At 41.7% G+C, this 14,787-nt stretch overlaps 2 protein-coding genes across 5 annotated transcripts in view; one reads left to right on the top strand and one right to left on the bottom strand.

Annotated features, from left to right (window-relative positions):
• The window catches only part of ptprz1b (protein tyrosine phosphatase receptor type Z1b), a 57,132-nt gene extending 51,569 nt beyond the window's left edge, over window positions 1-5,563 (top strand). For all 3 annotated transcript variants that reach the window (XM_055055538.1, XM_055055540.1, XM_055055539.1), the window contains 8 exons: window positions 149-295; window positions 374-467; window positions 826-899; window positions 1,521-1,649; window positions 1,730-1,882; window positions 1,967-2,109; window positions 2,182-2,317; window positions 2,697-5,563. In XM_055055538.1, the coding sequence (XP_054911513.1) occupies window positions 149-295; window positions 374-467; window positions 826-899; window positions 1,521-1,649; window positions 1,730-1,882; window positions 1,967-2,109; window positions 2,182-2,317; window positions 2,697-2,840 (1,020 nt within the window). In that variant the 3' untranslated portion in view covers window positions 2,841-5,563. The remainder of the gene's footprint in view (window positions 1-148; window positions 296-373; window positions 468-825; window positions 900-1,520; window positions 1,650-1,729; window positions 1,883-1,966; window positions 2,110-2,181; window positions 2,318-2,696) is intronic.
• A 205-nt stretch (window positions 5,564-5,768) lies between these two features.
• Window positions 5,769-13,975, bottom strand: LOC129376089 (HMG box-containing protein 1-like). 2 transcript variants are annotated; one of them, XM_055055542.1, is made up of 13 exons: window positions 13,945-13,975; window positions 13,033-13,133; window positions 12,361-12,465; window positions 12,074-12,254; window positions 10,932-11,055; window positions 10,725-10,836; window positions 10,334-10,443; window positions 9,667-9,823; window positions 9,445-9,589; window positions 9,178-9,296; window positions 8,888-9,068; window positions 8,389-8,530; window positions 5,769-8,295 (listed from the first exon to the last, which is right to left on the bottom strand). In XM_055055542.1, the coding sequence occupies exons 2-13, from the start codon at window positions 13,121-13,123 to the stop codon at window positions 8,272-8,274; spliced, it is 1,491 nt and encodes a 496-aa protein (XP_054911517.1). In that variant the 5' UTR covers window positions 13,124-13,133; window positions 13,945-13,975; the 3' UTR covers window positions 5,769-8,271. The 2 variants fall into 2 exon arrangements, with proteins under 2 accessions (XP_054911517.1, XP_054911518.1); XM_055055543.1 differs by lacking the exon at window positions 13,033-13,133 and having other exon boundaries at window positions 5,770-8,295; window positions 13,945-13,967.
• Between the last annotated feature and the right edge of the window lie 812 nt (window positions 13,976-14,787).

Here is a 14,787-nt window from a genome sequence, read left to right on the forward strand (position 1 = left end):
GTGACTCAGGCTGACAATGTCAGCTTACCCGAAGGTCATCCTTTGTTGGTGTAAATGTCTGAGATTTAAAACACAGCATTAAACACCAAGCTGCCCGTTACAACAAAGTTCCAAACCTTCAGTTTCATTGTTCCTCCATATTTCCCAGGAGCAGTACGTGTTCATCCATGACGCTCTGGTGGAGGCCATCCTGAGTCGGGACACGTCAGTCACCTCTGACCTTCTCCACAATTACGTCTCTGAGCTCCTGATCCCAAGTGCCACAGGAAGAACGCGCATGGATAAACAGTTCAAGGTGGGGCCTTAATTTGATTCCTTTTCCATCGGTTCTAAGCAATCGTTCTGAAGCTGACTGTTCCTCTTGACCTTGCAGCTGATAAGTCAGCGTCAGGCAAAGCACGCAGACTACAGCACTGCCCTGAAGGATGGCAATGCTGAGAGGAACAGAGCAAGAGCCCTGATGCCTGGTAAACTAGACTTAGAAGACCCCATGTGTACCGCCACATTGTCCAGTAACCATAGTTGGATGTAATATGGTGATATTTGTGATGTACCATTGGAAAAAGAACAAAAGCCCAGGTGGGATCTGTGAGACCAAGCAGCAGTGTAGAATCCATGTTTTGCATGGTTGACAGTTTGCTTCTGTGGAGTGAAATTGATCTGGGCAGAGTGAAACCTGAAAGACAAGCTTCAGTCTCACTTCAGAACAGTGAGAGTTTGCAGCTATGATGATGTTTAAAGTGGATACATGTCAAAATCATGTAAAAGATCAATCAAGCAAAACATTTTGGTTTCCTGTGAACTTATGCTTCTGTTATTGTCTAGTGGAGAGATCAAGAGTCTCTCTGGCAGCTTCAGAATCCAACTCCTCTGGCTACATCAATGCCTCCTATGTGACTGTAAGTGACTTTTTACTGTTACTTTAACACTTGTTTGTCTTGTGTAATATTTAGGAGGATTATTCTGAAGAGTTGCAGTATGAGTAGCAATGTTAGTTCTGCTTTGGTATTAGGAGCTGAAGTGGCATCTTACTGTGGATCAGTTGGTGTAAAACAGGATTGTACTAATGTTTACATGATATAATATTACAAACTTAACATCTGGCATTCCTCCAACTCACTTGTAACTGAGCCTAGGCTACCACCAGCCTATCCAATGCTAAGGGACACAGGAAGTAGGCAATCCAGTGGGTAACTAGCCTTAGTATGCTAATCATTAGCCTCTCCGATGCTAACACAGATGAGTCTTCTCTTTCTGATCTGCCAGCGCTGGTCACTCAGTTACCAGCGTTGGCCGATCAAAGAGCAGATCAGTAGCTAGCTTCAGAAAAGATATAGCTGCCTATGAGAGGGGAGTAGCCACCGCTGAGGGTGCTGTAGTTTTAATTTTGGCCGTAATACCGTGGCGTTTTGACCTCCGAATGTCAGTAAAGCCCTGGTGTTTCTCTAAACGTCTCTCTGTTAGTTGCTGTTTTTAAAACCCTCCGGAGTTCTTCAGTGTTGCTGCTCCTGTTTTTACAGGGACACCACTGCTGTAAAGATTTCATCGTGAGTCAGACTCCTCTGAGCAGCACTGTGGAGGATTTCTGGAGAATGATCTGGGAGCACAACTCACACACAGTCATCTGTCTGCCGGACACACACAATCAGGTGGGACCTGCTCACACTCTGCCTTCTGGACTAAATGAGTTCCATTAATCCAGCTGCATTTATTTATTTGTTTTTTCTAGAATGAAAAGAGGGACTGCTGTGTCTACTGGCCTAGTAAAGACCTGCCACTAAGATTTGATGGATTCACCGTGTCTCACACGGGGGAGGAGCTTGTACATCTGACCAATGATGAGAGAGTTTTTGTGCAGGATTTTACAATGCAGTCTCCTCAGGTGATAGACTCTCACACACGTTACTATCAAATCCTCCAATAGAATGATTCCTGATGCAGTGTCCATACTTCCATCCCCCCCCAGAACAATTGCATCTTACACGTACGTCAGTACAGCACCCCCTGCTGGCCTAACCCAGACAGTCCCATCAGAAACAGCTTCGACCTCATCAGCATCGTCAGAGAGCGCAGCAGACACTCACAGAAACCCGTAGTCGTTCACGATCCGTGAGTAAAACACGGAGAGGATTCCCAAACGGTCGGACTCCTTTAAGGAACTAAATGTGTGTTTGCGTGCAGGTTGGGAGGAGCTACATCAGGGCTGTTCTGTGCCCTCAGCACCCTGTTCAGCCAGCTGGAGGAGGAGGGAGCCGTGGACGTCTACATGGTGGCCCGGATGACCAACCTCATGAGACCTGGCGTTTTCAATGACATTGTAAGTACTGGAGCGGCGATGAGCTGAGTGCAATTTCACTTGAGCGACTCATTGTCTTTAGCCAATCATCCATTATTGTTTTTAAACACAATCCTTTTGTAAGCCAACATAGCGGCACACTTTGAGCTGACGTTGCAGTAAATACAGTTATTCACATGCAGTACATTAAGAACCACTAGGGGGCACCAGCGGACCATCAGTGGCCTGGGGACCACAGTTTGAGAAACAGTTGTCCTAAACTTTACTGATACCAGAACATAAACAATTAATGGAATTTACATGTTTGTGCACAAAATAAATAGATCAATCTAAAAATCGACATTATTTTTGGTTACTTTTGTTACGTAAGAAGCTGTGATTTTTCCCAACCAACCCACAGGAGCAGTACCAGTATCTGTACCGAGCCATGCTGAGCCTGGTGAGCAGCCAGGAGGACCAGCGAGCCCTGCAGAGTCCGGAGACGAACGGGTCGGTACCGCTGGGCCAGTCCAACGCCACAGAGAGCCTGGAGTCGCTCATGTAGCCCCGCCCACACTCCCATGTGCTGGGATGGGATGGATGGCTGGGCCAATCATGGCTGTGGAAAGTGAGCATCATAATGCTTTAATGTCCACTTGGTCAAATCTAACAGTTTATTATAATACTCTTCAGCTGTCGTTCAAAAACAGTAACAGCTCATCACAGGGAGATGGAAATCCAGCAACATCTAAAAAGCCGTTTGCTATTTAAAATGCTCATTTATTAAACATTTTTTATTTTTACATATTTCATAATCTGAAAACGGAGCACAGCAGTTCATCATGTCATGATGCACCAATGGAAAGTGATGATTTTACTGATTTTGTTGTCGACCTTAACCCTAAAGTTTCTTTTAATAATCATGGATAATAAATTAATAGGTTGAAATGTTTATGTTTTGGTTTTGCTTATGCCTTGAAAGCAACAGAAAAAAAAAGTCACCCCATGTGGCAGATAAAATACTGCAGTTAATCCAAAAGTTCTGATCGTAGCATTGACATGTTTCGAAGACACAACGCAGGTCAAAGGTCACGACACAGTTGTAATGTTGAGTGGCAACCAGCCAAAACTTGAACCAACAGTTTCAGTCAAACTTGAATTAACAGAGGCCTAATACACACATTTTAAAAAAACTATCATGAAAAGATCTGCAGTGACATCATGTTGTGTTAAACTTTGTTTTTCTCACCGGATTCTCTCTGGGTGTATTTGATCCGGACTTTGTCGGAGTGAGATATGAAAGTATTGAAAAGGAAGCCATGCTGTTTGAATTCTCTAAATGTTGAGGCTGCCGTCGCTGTTTTTTATGCTGCTGAGTGTTTAGCAGCATCTAAACAGGACGGTTTCTTTTTAAATGGTGATTCGCCGTCGTTTGATAAAGAGGCCGGTCACAGATTGGTAACCAAAAACAGCTTCACTACCTGTTCTATCTAAACTGATGCTGGTTATAATTTTAAGAAATGAGACGACGAGAAACGACCTCAAAACTTTTTCCACCTTTTAATTTGACGTCTGCCAATCAAATGTTGATTTGGCAACACAAATGGTTTCTGTCAAACATCATTCTATGCTCTTGCTTGGTCCAAAACATTTTTTTTTTCTTTCTGTGAAGTCATTCTTTTGTTATACAGATTTTTTGTTTTGTTTTCTGAAGTGATACAGAAATTTGGATTGAAGACTGTCAGAAATGCAAAACTTTTCAAAATTTCAGTTTTTTCATATTTGACTGAATGCTGGATTAAATCAAAACGTGCTTCTGCCCCCCGCTGTGCTTAAGGATTTAAATATACTTACACAACTAGGTAACCAAACTTATGTCCAAATGTGGGTTTTTTCTAATCTTTGAAAAAACAAAGAAGATATTTTAGTCATTTAAAAAGTTTTGGAAATTCCTCAAACCGTGTGGTTGTTCAAGTGATTCAACTTTACATGGAGAATGTTATTCTAGACATTTTTGTCACTTTCTCAGAAAAAGTTCAACTTGTTCAGTTTCTTCAGTTTTGTTGATTTTGAGTTAGAGAAGCACAAAGCCTTTCATGGCGTGCCCTTCGGTTTTTCCTTCATGTTATATTAAAGGTGGAAAAGGTTTTGAAATGATTCGACTGGGCAAATTTATCTATTTTGTTTTCATCAAAAAAAAAAACTCACACAAAAAGACTTTTCTATCTGCTGTTGTGCATTTAACCGAACAAGAGAGATTAGAGAAATGTGAAGATTTATATACTTGAAACCAGAAGTTTACATACACTGAACCATAACTTTATTTCCTTTGACATCTGACAGAAATGGGCCAGACTAATGCAAACGACCAAACAGTTCAGAGGCAATGCTGCCAAATGATGAAGAAATGTGTGTATGCTTGCAATTTAAAACAAATAAAATCTGGCATATTTTACTATTTTCGTGGCATTTAGCAACTTCTGGTTCCAAGTGTATCCTGTAAATCTTTCCATTCCCTGTTACTTTTCTTTTGCAAATCAGTTTTTCTCCGTCGGGTTTTTAGCAGACTGACGCTGTAGAAATGAGACGAGCAGAAATCACGACACGGCAGATACGACATCAGCTGCACTTTGTTTTTTGCTTACTTTGTCTCCTTGCCAGTGCCTTTTGTAAATCACATTACTGTACATTAAACCTCTTTTGGTTCGTTTCAACACGTACTCCGCTGTGACTCGGCCTGCTGAGCACTTCAAGAGAAATCCAAGCAGCACAAGTAGCGGCGAGAACCTGAGACCGATTTAAAAAAAAATAAAACATTTCTCTTCGACTTTAAGCAAAACAAAAACAAAAAAACCCAAATTGAACAAAGTAACTAAGTATTCCAGCAGGTCCCGCGGAAACCTGCTACGACTGTTGCGCTTTTGTAAAGATGCAGGAACGTCGCTGACTTTCTGAACTGACTGTGATCCTGATTCGTCTCACCTTCTGCATGTAAATACCCCTTTCAAGGCCAAATTACTGTATGTTTATACTGTACCTTTATATAGTTTTCTATTTTACTACACAAGCTGATTTTTCTAGCTGTTTCCATTGTGGATTCTATTTGATGAACTTAGCCTGGAAATGTTGATTATGACTACAGTTTTAATTGAACGTTCTGGAGAATGTTTTTATCCCTCTTGATTATTGTAGCAGCTTTGTGTCTTTCACCTTTGACCTCCAGCTAAAAAAAAACAAACTGGGGAAGTGTTTATGTCAAACCATAAAATTAAAAGATTTGTTTCAAAAGTTTTGACTCTGATTGATTTGTGTTTCAGTCAGTTGAAGGCCCTGTTTACGCGACAGCAGTTTCTGGTGAAAGTGGTCGAGTTTTGTTGCGTTTGCAGCGTGTATGCGGACTAACTAAAAAAAACCTAGCACCAACTAGAGGCGTGGAGAGGTAATGTGCCCTTACTGTGAAAACAAAGCTTGTAATTAGAATATCCTCATGTAAACGCATTAACAGCAGTGGAGCAAAAATTCGACTTGAACACAAAAACAAACCCAGCCACAAACAGGAGGTTTATCATGCCTTTTATTTACTCATGATTTACATGACACCATCTCCCCCCTGATTGAGCTGTACGTGACGCCACGGCGTGAACAAAACGTGAGGTCATCCGACACAAGAGGTTAAAGATGAATTCAAACCACAAAAATATACTTTTCTCTGCAATAGTCTTAATATTCGTCATGACACATACTGTAGCAGTCTCGGAAGATAAAGTGCATTAAGAATGACCCTTGCTGTGCGGCGAGAGGATGAATGATGTCACCCTCTGCGCGGGAAGTGGATTTTCACACACCCTCCTAAGGAGTTCCAATCGAGTCAAAAATATTTTAAGACTTATGGTTTCATAAATGCTATTTTAATGCAGGTTTTTAAGATAGTCTGAATATGTGTTCTAAAGTAAATGTCTTATTTGTAGCACTTGTACACAATTATTTTATTTTCTAAATTATTCTTCTCGATTATATATAAAAAAAATATATATTTAATTCTATCACAAGTTAAACCCAGCTGGGCTAATGGGCGAATATGTTAGTTGATTTTATGTTCATTCCTTTATTTAGATGTCTCATTATCCACTAATTCGTTTTCTTTAAATTGAAAATTCAGGCGAAATTAATTGGCCTCTGGTTTCACTGGAACAACAAATTTGGTAAAGAGGGCATGTAAATCCAGTTATTGCTTTTTTTTTATGTCTTATACAAAGAGTTCACTGTAATTTCCTGACAGTGACTAGAGATATACAAAATACAAAAACCACTCACAGGAATTCAAACAGAATAGAACATAAAGGTGACGATGGACTTGGTGTAAATGTGTGGCGTCGCCGTGATTTTGGTTGGAACTTGTAAAAACAAAACATAAAACACTGAGAAGTAAAGCGTTTCTTTTGAAGGTCCCCTGCAGGATTCAGTGTCAGTTTTGCTTATTCTCTGCACCGGCGCTCTTGTGTTGGACGTGCAGCTTTAAAGTCTGGCTCTGCAGATGTTTGATGGAAAGAGAAATGCACTCAAAAGATATCGTAATGCGTCATAATGTTTGAGGAGTTCAAACAGAACTGTTGCTCACTTACACTGGAAAAAAACAAGACACGTCACCTTTTATACGAAAACCTTAAGGAGACAGCTGATGTGAGGTTCTGTTGAAGCGTTAGGAGCAGCTAATGTCTCACCTTTTGGTGTCTTTCTTGAGTTGAAAGGTGAATTTCTTGGCATTGGAGGCTAAAGCTAACAGCTGGAGGGGAGTAGGGCTGTCTGTGTAAGGCAAAGTTCACCATGTGAATTCAATTCACATTAAATATTTCACCTCAGTAAAGAGTTGATGCTCCCAAAATCATAGAGGTTCTTCAAAATGCATTCCTCTATGACTTCATATTGTAGATCCTGATACTTATGGTCAAATATAAGTTGACTAATGCTACAGCCAAACTAAAATGACCTGAATGTGACTGAAATTCACCCCATTTTAGTCCAAATGCTATGGCTAAAGCTAATTTAAAATGTACTTTCAAAAATTAACACTACAATACAATAACTTTCCTTTTAAATAAAAAACCCCTCATATTTTCACTGTTTATTCTGTTTTACTTTTATATCACTTTCAGTCAAACTGCTGTGTTTCGTGTGGGACGACAATAGGTGGCGCACCGCATCCAAGATCAATTATCAGTGTAAATAATAATAACCGGGTTCTTTAAAACAGCCAATCAGTGGAAAGATAGACTACATGTTCAAGGCCTTTTGGAGATTGGAGTTCTTCTGGGCCCTCAGACTAGACATTAGCATTAGTCTCTGAGATCAGCTGATGTTGTCTCACACTAAATGAAGCGTGTTATCTGTTGTAGGTAAGATATTAACTGCTTCCAACTCTCCAGCAGAACCTTGGTCTAAAAATCCCCAGCCATCCCTTTAAGTGTTAATGAATTAATGCTACATTTGGTGTAAATCTGTGTGGTAGATGAACATTATGCACTAAAGCTGCATTAAAGCAAGGATAAAATAAGCTAACACTAAATACATATCCTATATTTGTGTGCAATAAAACATAGTTTAAATACAAATAGTACAGGCAAGAAAATAAATTGCATATATCCTATTTTATGGCATAGATTTGAGAGAAATTGGCTACACTGCTTTGGCTAAAATGCTACAGCACCACATCCTCCACCTGGTTCAAGCATAAAGAGAGGTGCTGAGAAATACCCACAGTCTCTCTGTTTTCATGAGATCACATTTTGTGAATTGATGAACGCCACTCAAGAGTTGAAACCTGCGGTTCGGGGAGATGCCGCACCCCTCTGTAGGAACTTCTGTTTTGTAAAACATGCTTTGAATGCTTACTTTGTTCTGAGATTAATGAAAATCTCATAAACACATAAGCTCCACACAGGATGTGGTACTGAATCCTTTTTTCTCTGACTGCGTGTGCTCCCACATGCTTGGTCAGTTCAGCTTTGATTTCCTTGGCAGCCCTGTTGGGGGAAAAAAAAAAAAAACACAAGAGGTGAATCAGACGTAGGTCAGCCAAGCATTAGGTGGCGCTGTGAGTGTGGGAGTGGCCTTACGGAGTTGGTTCTTTTGCGTTTCCAGCAATCGGGGTTGAGTCTCTTCTGCTCATCGGCGAGCGCCTTGGCCTGCTGGGTGAACATGCGGCGTTCCTCGCTTCGCAATTTCTTCCACTGCTCGCCCAGGAGGACGCTGATGGCCCTGTGGCACAGACGCACAAGCATGAGCACACGCATGAGCACACGCATGACCACACGCATGAGCACACGCGGCGCCCATTCACAGCATCTCTAACTTGTAGCTTTCACATGTTGCTGCCACAAACTCAAATGTATTTCATCAAGACCGGCTCAGAGTAGAACGTAGAAGGGGATTTATTTCTACTTTGTTTTTCCACGTAAAAATCCCAAAAGTGTATTACCCCTCGTGCTTTTGTTCTGATACCCCTCAATAAAATGCAATGAGACCCAGAAAATACCAAGCTGAGGCTGAAGTCTACAGGCATAAGAATTTTTGTGAGCCTCAACGTCAAAACAAAGGTCGTGTGGCTCCGCCCACCTGTTATCTTTGCCGGGATACATCTGCGTGTACTCCACTCTGAACTTCTTGGCGAACAGCATGAAGGCATTCATTGGCCGCTTGCACTTATTGGGCGAGGCACTGCTGCTAGCTTGCGCTTTAGCTTTAGCTTTAGCCGGCTTTTGATGTTTGGAAAGGGAATGGCTGGGACTGTGGCTATCTGGAATGCAGTAAACAGTGTCTCATTACATTGTGTGGCAGAAATCATCATATTAACATGTCTGAGTTAAAAGTTGGGCCTGATCTCAAAACATTAAGAATTACCAGACCTCGCATTGTGTCTCTGTCGGGAGAAACGGCGCCTCCGCTGGACTGTGAGGCATGTCGGCGTCTGGCCATGCTGCTCAGAAGGTAAACGGCGGAGGAGTCCAGAGGAGTGAAGTCATAACTGCAGAAGAAGCACACTTTCAGGCCGGTCGATGCTAATGCTAAGTAGCTCATGTTGTTTTACTATGCTTGCCAAAGCCCCTTTAAACTCATAGAAGTTCACTCCTAGAGTAGACTGCAATATGCCAAAATATAAAAGTCTGCTTTACCTTCTAAATGTGTCAAACACCAGCGAATCATCCGTATGCTTAGCATCCCGGTGTCCAGGAGGCAGGCACATATCGCCCACTTCCATTTCATAGCACGGTATCCCATAATGCACCACAGTCAAGCTTGGGTAAAACGAGGACCATCCTGAGAGAAAGGAAAGCGCTTGAACAATGATGTCTTTGGTAGACACCACTGGTACTGTTGGTTACCCGTGCTGGTACCTTTGTTTTTGACGTAGAAAGGGTGATCCAGTTGGCACCAGGCCGTAATTGGCGTATGTCCGAATACGCCGGGGTCAAAGGTTAGCTGCAAGACAGCCTGACCACAGGACACAGTTTCTTCGTGCTCAACCAGCTGCAGGCCCTCAGAGCCATAACTCTGTACAAGACAGGATGTTCCATTCATTTTGTGCCTCGTTTCTACTGAGTGGTATGGCATGGGTCAGTACAGTTTGGTACACTAGTTTGTTTCATTATAAAAGTGGCTCATACAACCAAACCATTCCACACCTGGGTCCACTTCAGTTGAAAGTTGTAGCTCCACCGTTTCTATACCACCTTAGCTAGGCTGTCATCACGCATGGTCTATTGATTGGGACTGAAAAGCCCTGATACGAGAACTAGACATAGATGTTTGTAGTGTGACACAATGTCAGGCATTTGGGTTTAACCCCATCTGCCCAGTGAGAATCCAACAGGGAATGGAGATTTCATCCTGACTATGCCTCACTATAAAATGGCGTTCCATATCTCTCAGTGGAAACAACGTACCAAATAAGGGCTAATTGTCCAAAGTTCTCTCTGCATCTAATTTGATGTACTGGCAGAAAAACCAAAAGATAATGGAGTTAATAATAGTTAAGAGAGGTGTCTATGACAGGTATTGTACCTTCAGGAATCTTGAACGCTCCTCATCGGCACGTTCTTCTTCACCAGACCCCATGTCCTCAACATCCTGCCAGTCCACACATGAGCCGCTGTGAAAACGCAGGCGAGTTCCTGATTGGAGAGGAGCAAAAACGTTCAACTTGTATGACTTTAGTTCAGGGAAACGCGAGTTTGTGTGTGCGCTCGCTTGTACTATAATTGTGCACATTCAGGAACTTCACAGTCATTGACACAATCACAGGAAGGAAAATGGGGAAATCGAATGTGGAATACCTAATTACTTTTTCCTAACTCGAGACATTTGGGTCTCGAGTTGACTTCTTTGGGTTAAACTTTAAACCCTTTTGAAGAACACACCCTTCTCCCCAGGACTGTTCTGTTCACAGATCTACCTTTTAGAAAGCAGTGCCAGACTGTGGGTGGACAGGAGAAACTCCAGCCCATGTCCTCATCGTCCGACAGGGAGGACCTGGTGGACACGGCAGAGCCACACTCGCTGCTCGTCTGGACATACAAAACCGCCATCAGGCACAATTAGCACCAATCACAACAAGGAATAAGAATTCCGATTACAAAACGTAAATAAAGCTTGGCTTTACCCTGCTGCGATGTCGCTCCCTGCTGTGAACTCTAGAGGGCGACGAGCTGATCGGGAGAGTCGGCGGAGGACGGGCGTAGGTGTGTAGATCGCTGCTGGTGCTGGGGACGCAGACTGCGGACGAGCTAAAAGTGTCCAACCACACAGTCTAATAACAACGGTGCTTTGATTCACATGATGTAGATGTTCTCCAAAGAATCTACTGGAGCTAAAGTTTACATGCGCCCTTAAAAAGTCTTAAATTAATGTCTCTAAACTTAAGGTCTTAAAATAATTCTGAAAAATGTAAGCTGGACTTAAATATATTAATCGTAGGTCTTAAATTTTGTCATGGCGAGACTATTTCACCTCATATTCCATGTAGTTCATTTTTGTTATTAGACTTTCTCTCCGGCAACAGTTTGTTGCGTGCCAACCCCTTCATTGTGTTCTTTGACTCAAGGCTGTCGCTAACCAGCTGCTAATATGCCCTTGCCAGCTAGCTAGTTAGCTTTTTGTTGCACGCATCATTGGTAAGCGTAAATTACTGCCAGCTGACTCGACGATGAATGTCGGTACCGCTGGCTCACTTCTCTTTCCAACCCATATCATGTAACCTCTATGATTTTGGGTTAGCAAACTAGGTAAAACATTTTACACAGTTTTACTACTATGTTACATTTTTGTCATGAACCAGGTCTTAAATTACTCTAATGAAAGTCTTAAAAAACTACAGTGTCATGACTTTTTTACGAGATCGTAAAAAGCCTCATATTCGCGTTGGCGAAACCTGCAAAGACGTTTCATACCAGCTTGTGTTTTAAATGCCCCATTAAGAGTGCCAAAAATACTCTAGTCACTTTTTTACAGCTTGTCTAAATAGCTGCTCACTGTTCAGCTGCAGATCATAAAACGTTTTGACACTTGGAAAGAGCCATTAAACAAATGCGGATAACTTGTCAAATGCCTATTTTCACATCATTGATTTACCATATAGATTGGAAAATATCCACCATTTGGTACTTGATGAAAGCAGTGAACAACGCAGCTGGCTGCAGTGATTGCCTGAAGAATTCATAATTAATTAATGATCATAAGCCCTATTCGGATGTGTTGCTACTCGTGGAGTAAGTTCCTATTTCTGGTGTGGAGCTGAGCGCCCACCTGCTGTGAGGCAGGTCCTGTAGCAGCGGGCTCTGGGGCCCCGTGGCGATGTGAGCCAGCTGTGTGAGCCAGAGCGTCTCTGGAGGCTGGAGCCGCTCCAGGTGCGACACACCGAGCTCCACCTGGTAAACTGGCGCCGCCGTTAGCTCCTCCCGAACCTCCTGGAGGTCCGGCAGGTCGTCTGGGAAGAGCAAGCCACACATTTGAGTTACTCCAAAAAAAAAAAGCAACAAGAACAAAAAGAAAAATAAAAGAAGCAGCTATGTCGCTGCTCATATGTTAGCCACCATATTCCATGAAGCTGTCGCTGGTGGGGATGCCGGGGGAGGAGAGGAAGGGTTCGTCACAGCGTAGCGGATCGTGAGCCTGGTCCTCGTCGGCGCTCATTCTTCCTGAAGGAAGCAGAGAAAAGAAAGCTGAGGATTAGAGCTGCTCATGGAACTGAGCATTAATGAGGCTCTTTCACTGGTTTCCTTCCAGACGACTCAGGTCTTCTGGGAAAGTACTGAAACCGAAAGCTAAAGCGAAACTTCACTGTGAGGTGTCATTCATTTATTACTCACCGAAGGCCCGAGGCAACCTTCAGTGTTAATGTTTGTAAAAGTAGATTAAAAACTGACACTTCTAGCTTGGTTTTTACTTGAAATTTAGTAATTGTGTCTAAGTCACTTTTACTTTAGATCTCATCATTAAAAAACAACAAAAAAACAAAAACAATAACTTTGTTTATTCTTCATTTCATTAATTTATAGTGTTAGTCTAGAATTTTTATTCATATCGCCTCTAAATTTAACATTTTTTCCCCCCAATTTTCCTTTTTAATGTTGTCCAGTTGTGTTATTTAACCAGCTTCTTATGCAGGAATATTTACTTCGACGTTAAATTATTATTTTTGTGTGTTTGTTTAATATAATCTGCTATTACTTACTGTGTTGTGTTCAATATATATGGCTAGCTACCTGTGCACTGAGTCTGATGGTCAGCCTGCTGCATGTCGCAATCATGGGAGTCCTTTGATGGAAGAGGTGGATTTTTCACCTCCCAAACCATGATGACGTCACTGAAACGCAGAGTTTAGAGCAAGTTTATAATGGGCCTGCTTATATATATATATATATATATATATATATATATATATATATATATATATATATATATATTATATATGGCATCAGTCTTAGTGTTTATTTGTGGTTTGAGTGACATAAATCGTAAACAGCAACAGAGCCTGTTTCGCTTCTACCTGTTACATCACTATATTGTCCTGTGACGGCGCCTTGTTTATAAACGTTCAGGTCCAGCGCGCGTGCGCGTTTGAAGTCCATTCATTCGGTACAGAGAAGGACGGAGAACCTCCGCTTTAAATAACAATTGGAAAGCAACGTAATGAACTCGGTTGAAGGCATTCAGGCGAGGCAGAATGGCGGAACACTGCCAGTTGTCAAAAAGAAGAAAAAAAAAACGGAAAAAAAAAAAACGCCAGAAATGTCGAAGTCTTTACGTTTTGTACGACTTCAAAGGAAAGTGCAGCGAAACACCGTCACGTCGATGAAAGACCAAAAAAAAACGTTACATTCGAGCTCAGTCCGGGTCGAGAGAGGTTTTCGGAAGGTGAAACAATGACTCGGCCGAGTTAAATGGCCAAGACGTCCTGTTGCGTAAAACGCAGCGCAACAAAACAACGTCAACAATGAGAGCTTTACGGGAGCGAGCTGTGAAACCGCTTTTGCAGCACGAAACGAGCGCTGACAGCTTCGTGTTTTTACCCCTGTTCCGAGTTTAGACGTATATATGTTCGACTCTGTTACGTCTTCTCAAATTCAGCGATTTAAAAGCCGTCAAAAGACTTCAATGAACTTTTCTCAACTCACCAAAACAGTCGCCTTGTAGGGAGAATGGGGGTTGTTGTAAACATAATGTTCTGGTTATCCCATTGGTCAGTCAGGGTGTCAGTCTTTGGTGTTGGCGTTTCTCATTGGCCAGCGCTTTCTGAAACGTATGGGTTGGGTTAGTTTCGATAAAAGATGGTTAAAGTAAGAATTACTATACACTTCGCTCTTCAATATATTTTATTTGGTCATTTTCGGTGTACCCATTGGCTTTAGTGCTCTGCCGTAGAGACCAGGCCACAAAACCTCCAAAGTTTGTGTCAAGATTACAGTTTGGTTTTGTCCTGGAACGAGGCGAGTTTTTACCGCCCTCTGCTGGTCGTAGTTTGGCACTATTCAGTGGCGGTGTGCAACATGCGGTTTATTTATTCCCAAACTTACAGCGATGCACTAAAAAATAGACACAAACAAACAAAAAACTGAACATATTTAATATATACAGTTATAATACATTATGTTGTAAGATGGAGAAGAAAAAAATATTTAGATGGAAATCTCAAAATTGTTTACCCGGCCACAAGAGGGAAGTAAACTCACATTTAAAGTACTCAGCCGCAAGCAGTACAAGACAAAAATATGCCAGGTTAATACCTAATTATTAATATTTAGAAAATGTATTATTATTATTAGTAGAAGAAGTATTACAAGTATTGTTATTGTTTTAAAAGGTGCATTGCTTTAAAGTGATAAAATATATTTACCGTCAGTATTATTATTATTACTATTATTTTATTAATGTAGTTTGTCTGTACCGAAGAATTAAGTTATAATCCCTACTTCTTCAAACATGCTTTTGGTGTGAGTCACTTCCTGTGCGGCGGTGTT

The sequence above is a fragment of the Poeciliopsis prolifica genome, unplaced genomic scaffold (genome assembly GCF_027474105.1).
Source record: "Poeciliopsis prolifica strain line A6 unplaced genomic scaffold, Auburn_PproV2 SCAFFOLD042, whole genome shotgun sequence".
Classification (NCBI taxonomy): Eukaryota; Metazoa; Chordata; class Actinopteri; order Cyprinodontiformes; family Poeciliidae; genus Poeciliopsis; species Poeciliopsis prolifica.

What these genes read in the sequence shown, in the direction of transcription:
- LOC129376089 (XM_055055542.1), bottom strand. Translation starts at nt 13,123, where the DNA reads ATGGTTTGGGAGGTGAAAAATCCACCTCTTCCATCAAAGGACTCCCAT. An exon ending in TTTCTACGTCAAAAACAAAG is followed by an intron (nt 9,590 to 9,666) that starts GTACCAGCACGG and finishes CCTTTCTCTCAG; the next exon opens with GATGGTCCTCGTTTTACCCA. An exon ending in CGACAGAGACACAATGCGAG is followed by an intron (nt 9,069 to 9,177) that starts GTCTGGTAATTC and finishes ACTGCATTCCAG; the next exon opens with ATAGCCACAGTCCCAGCCAT.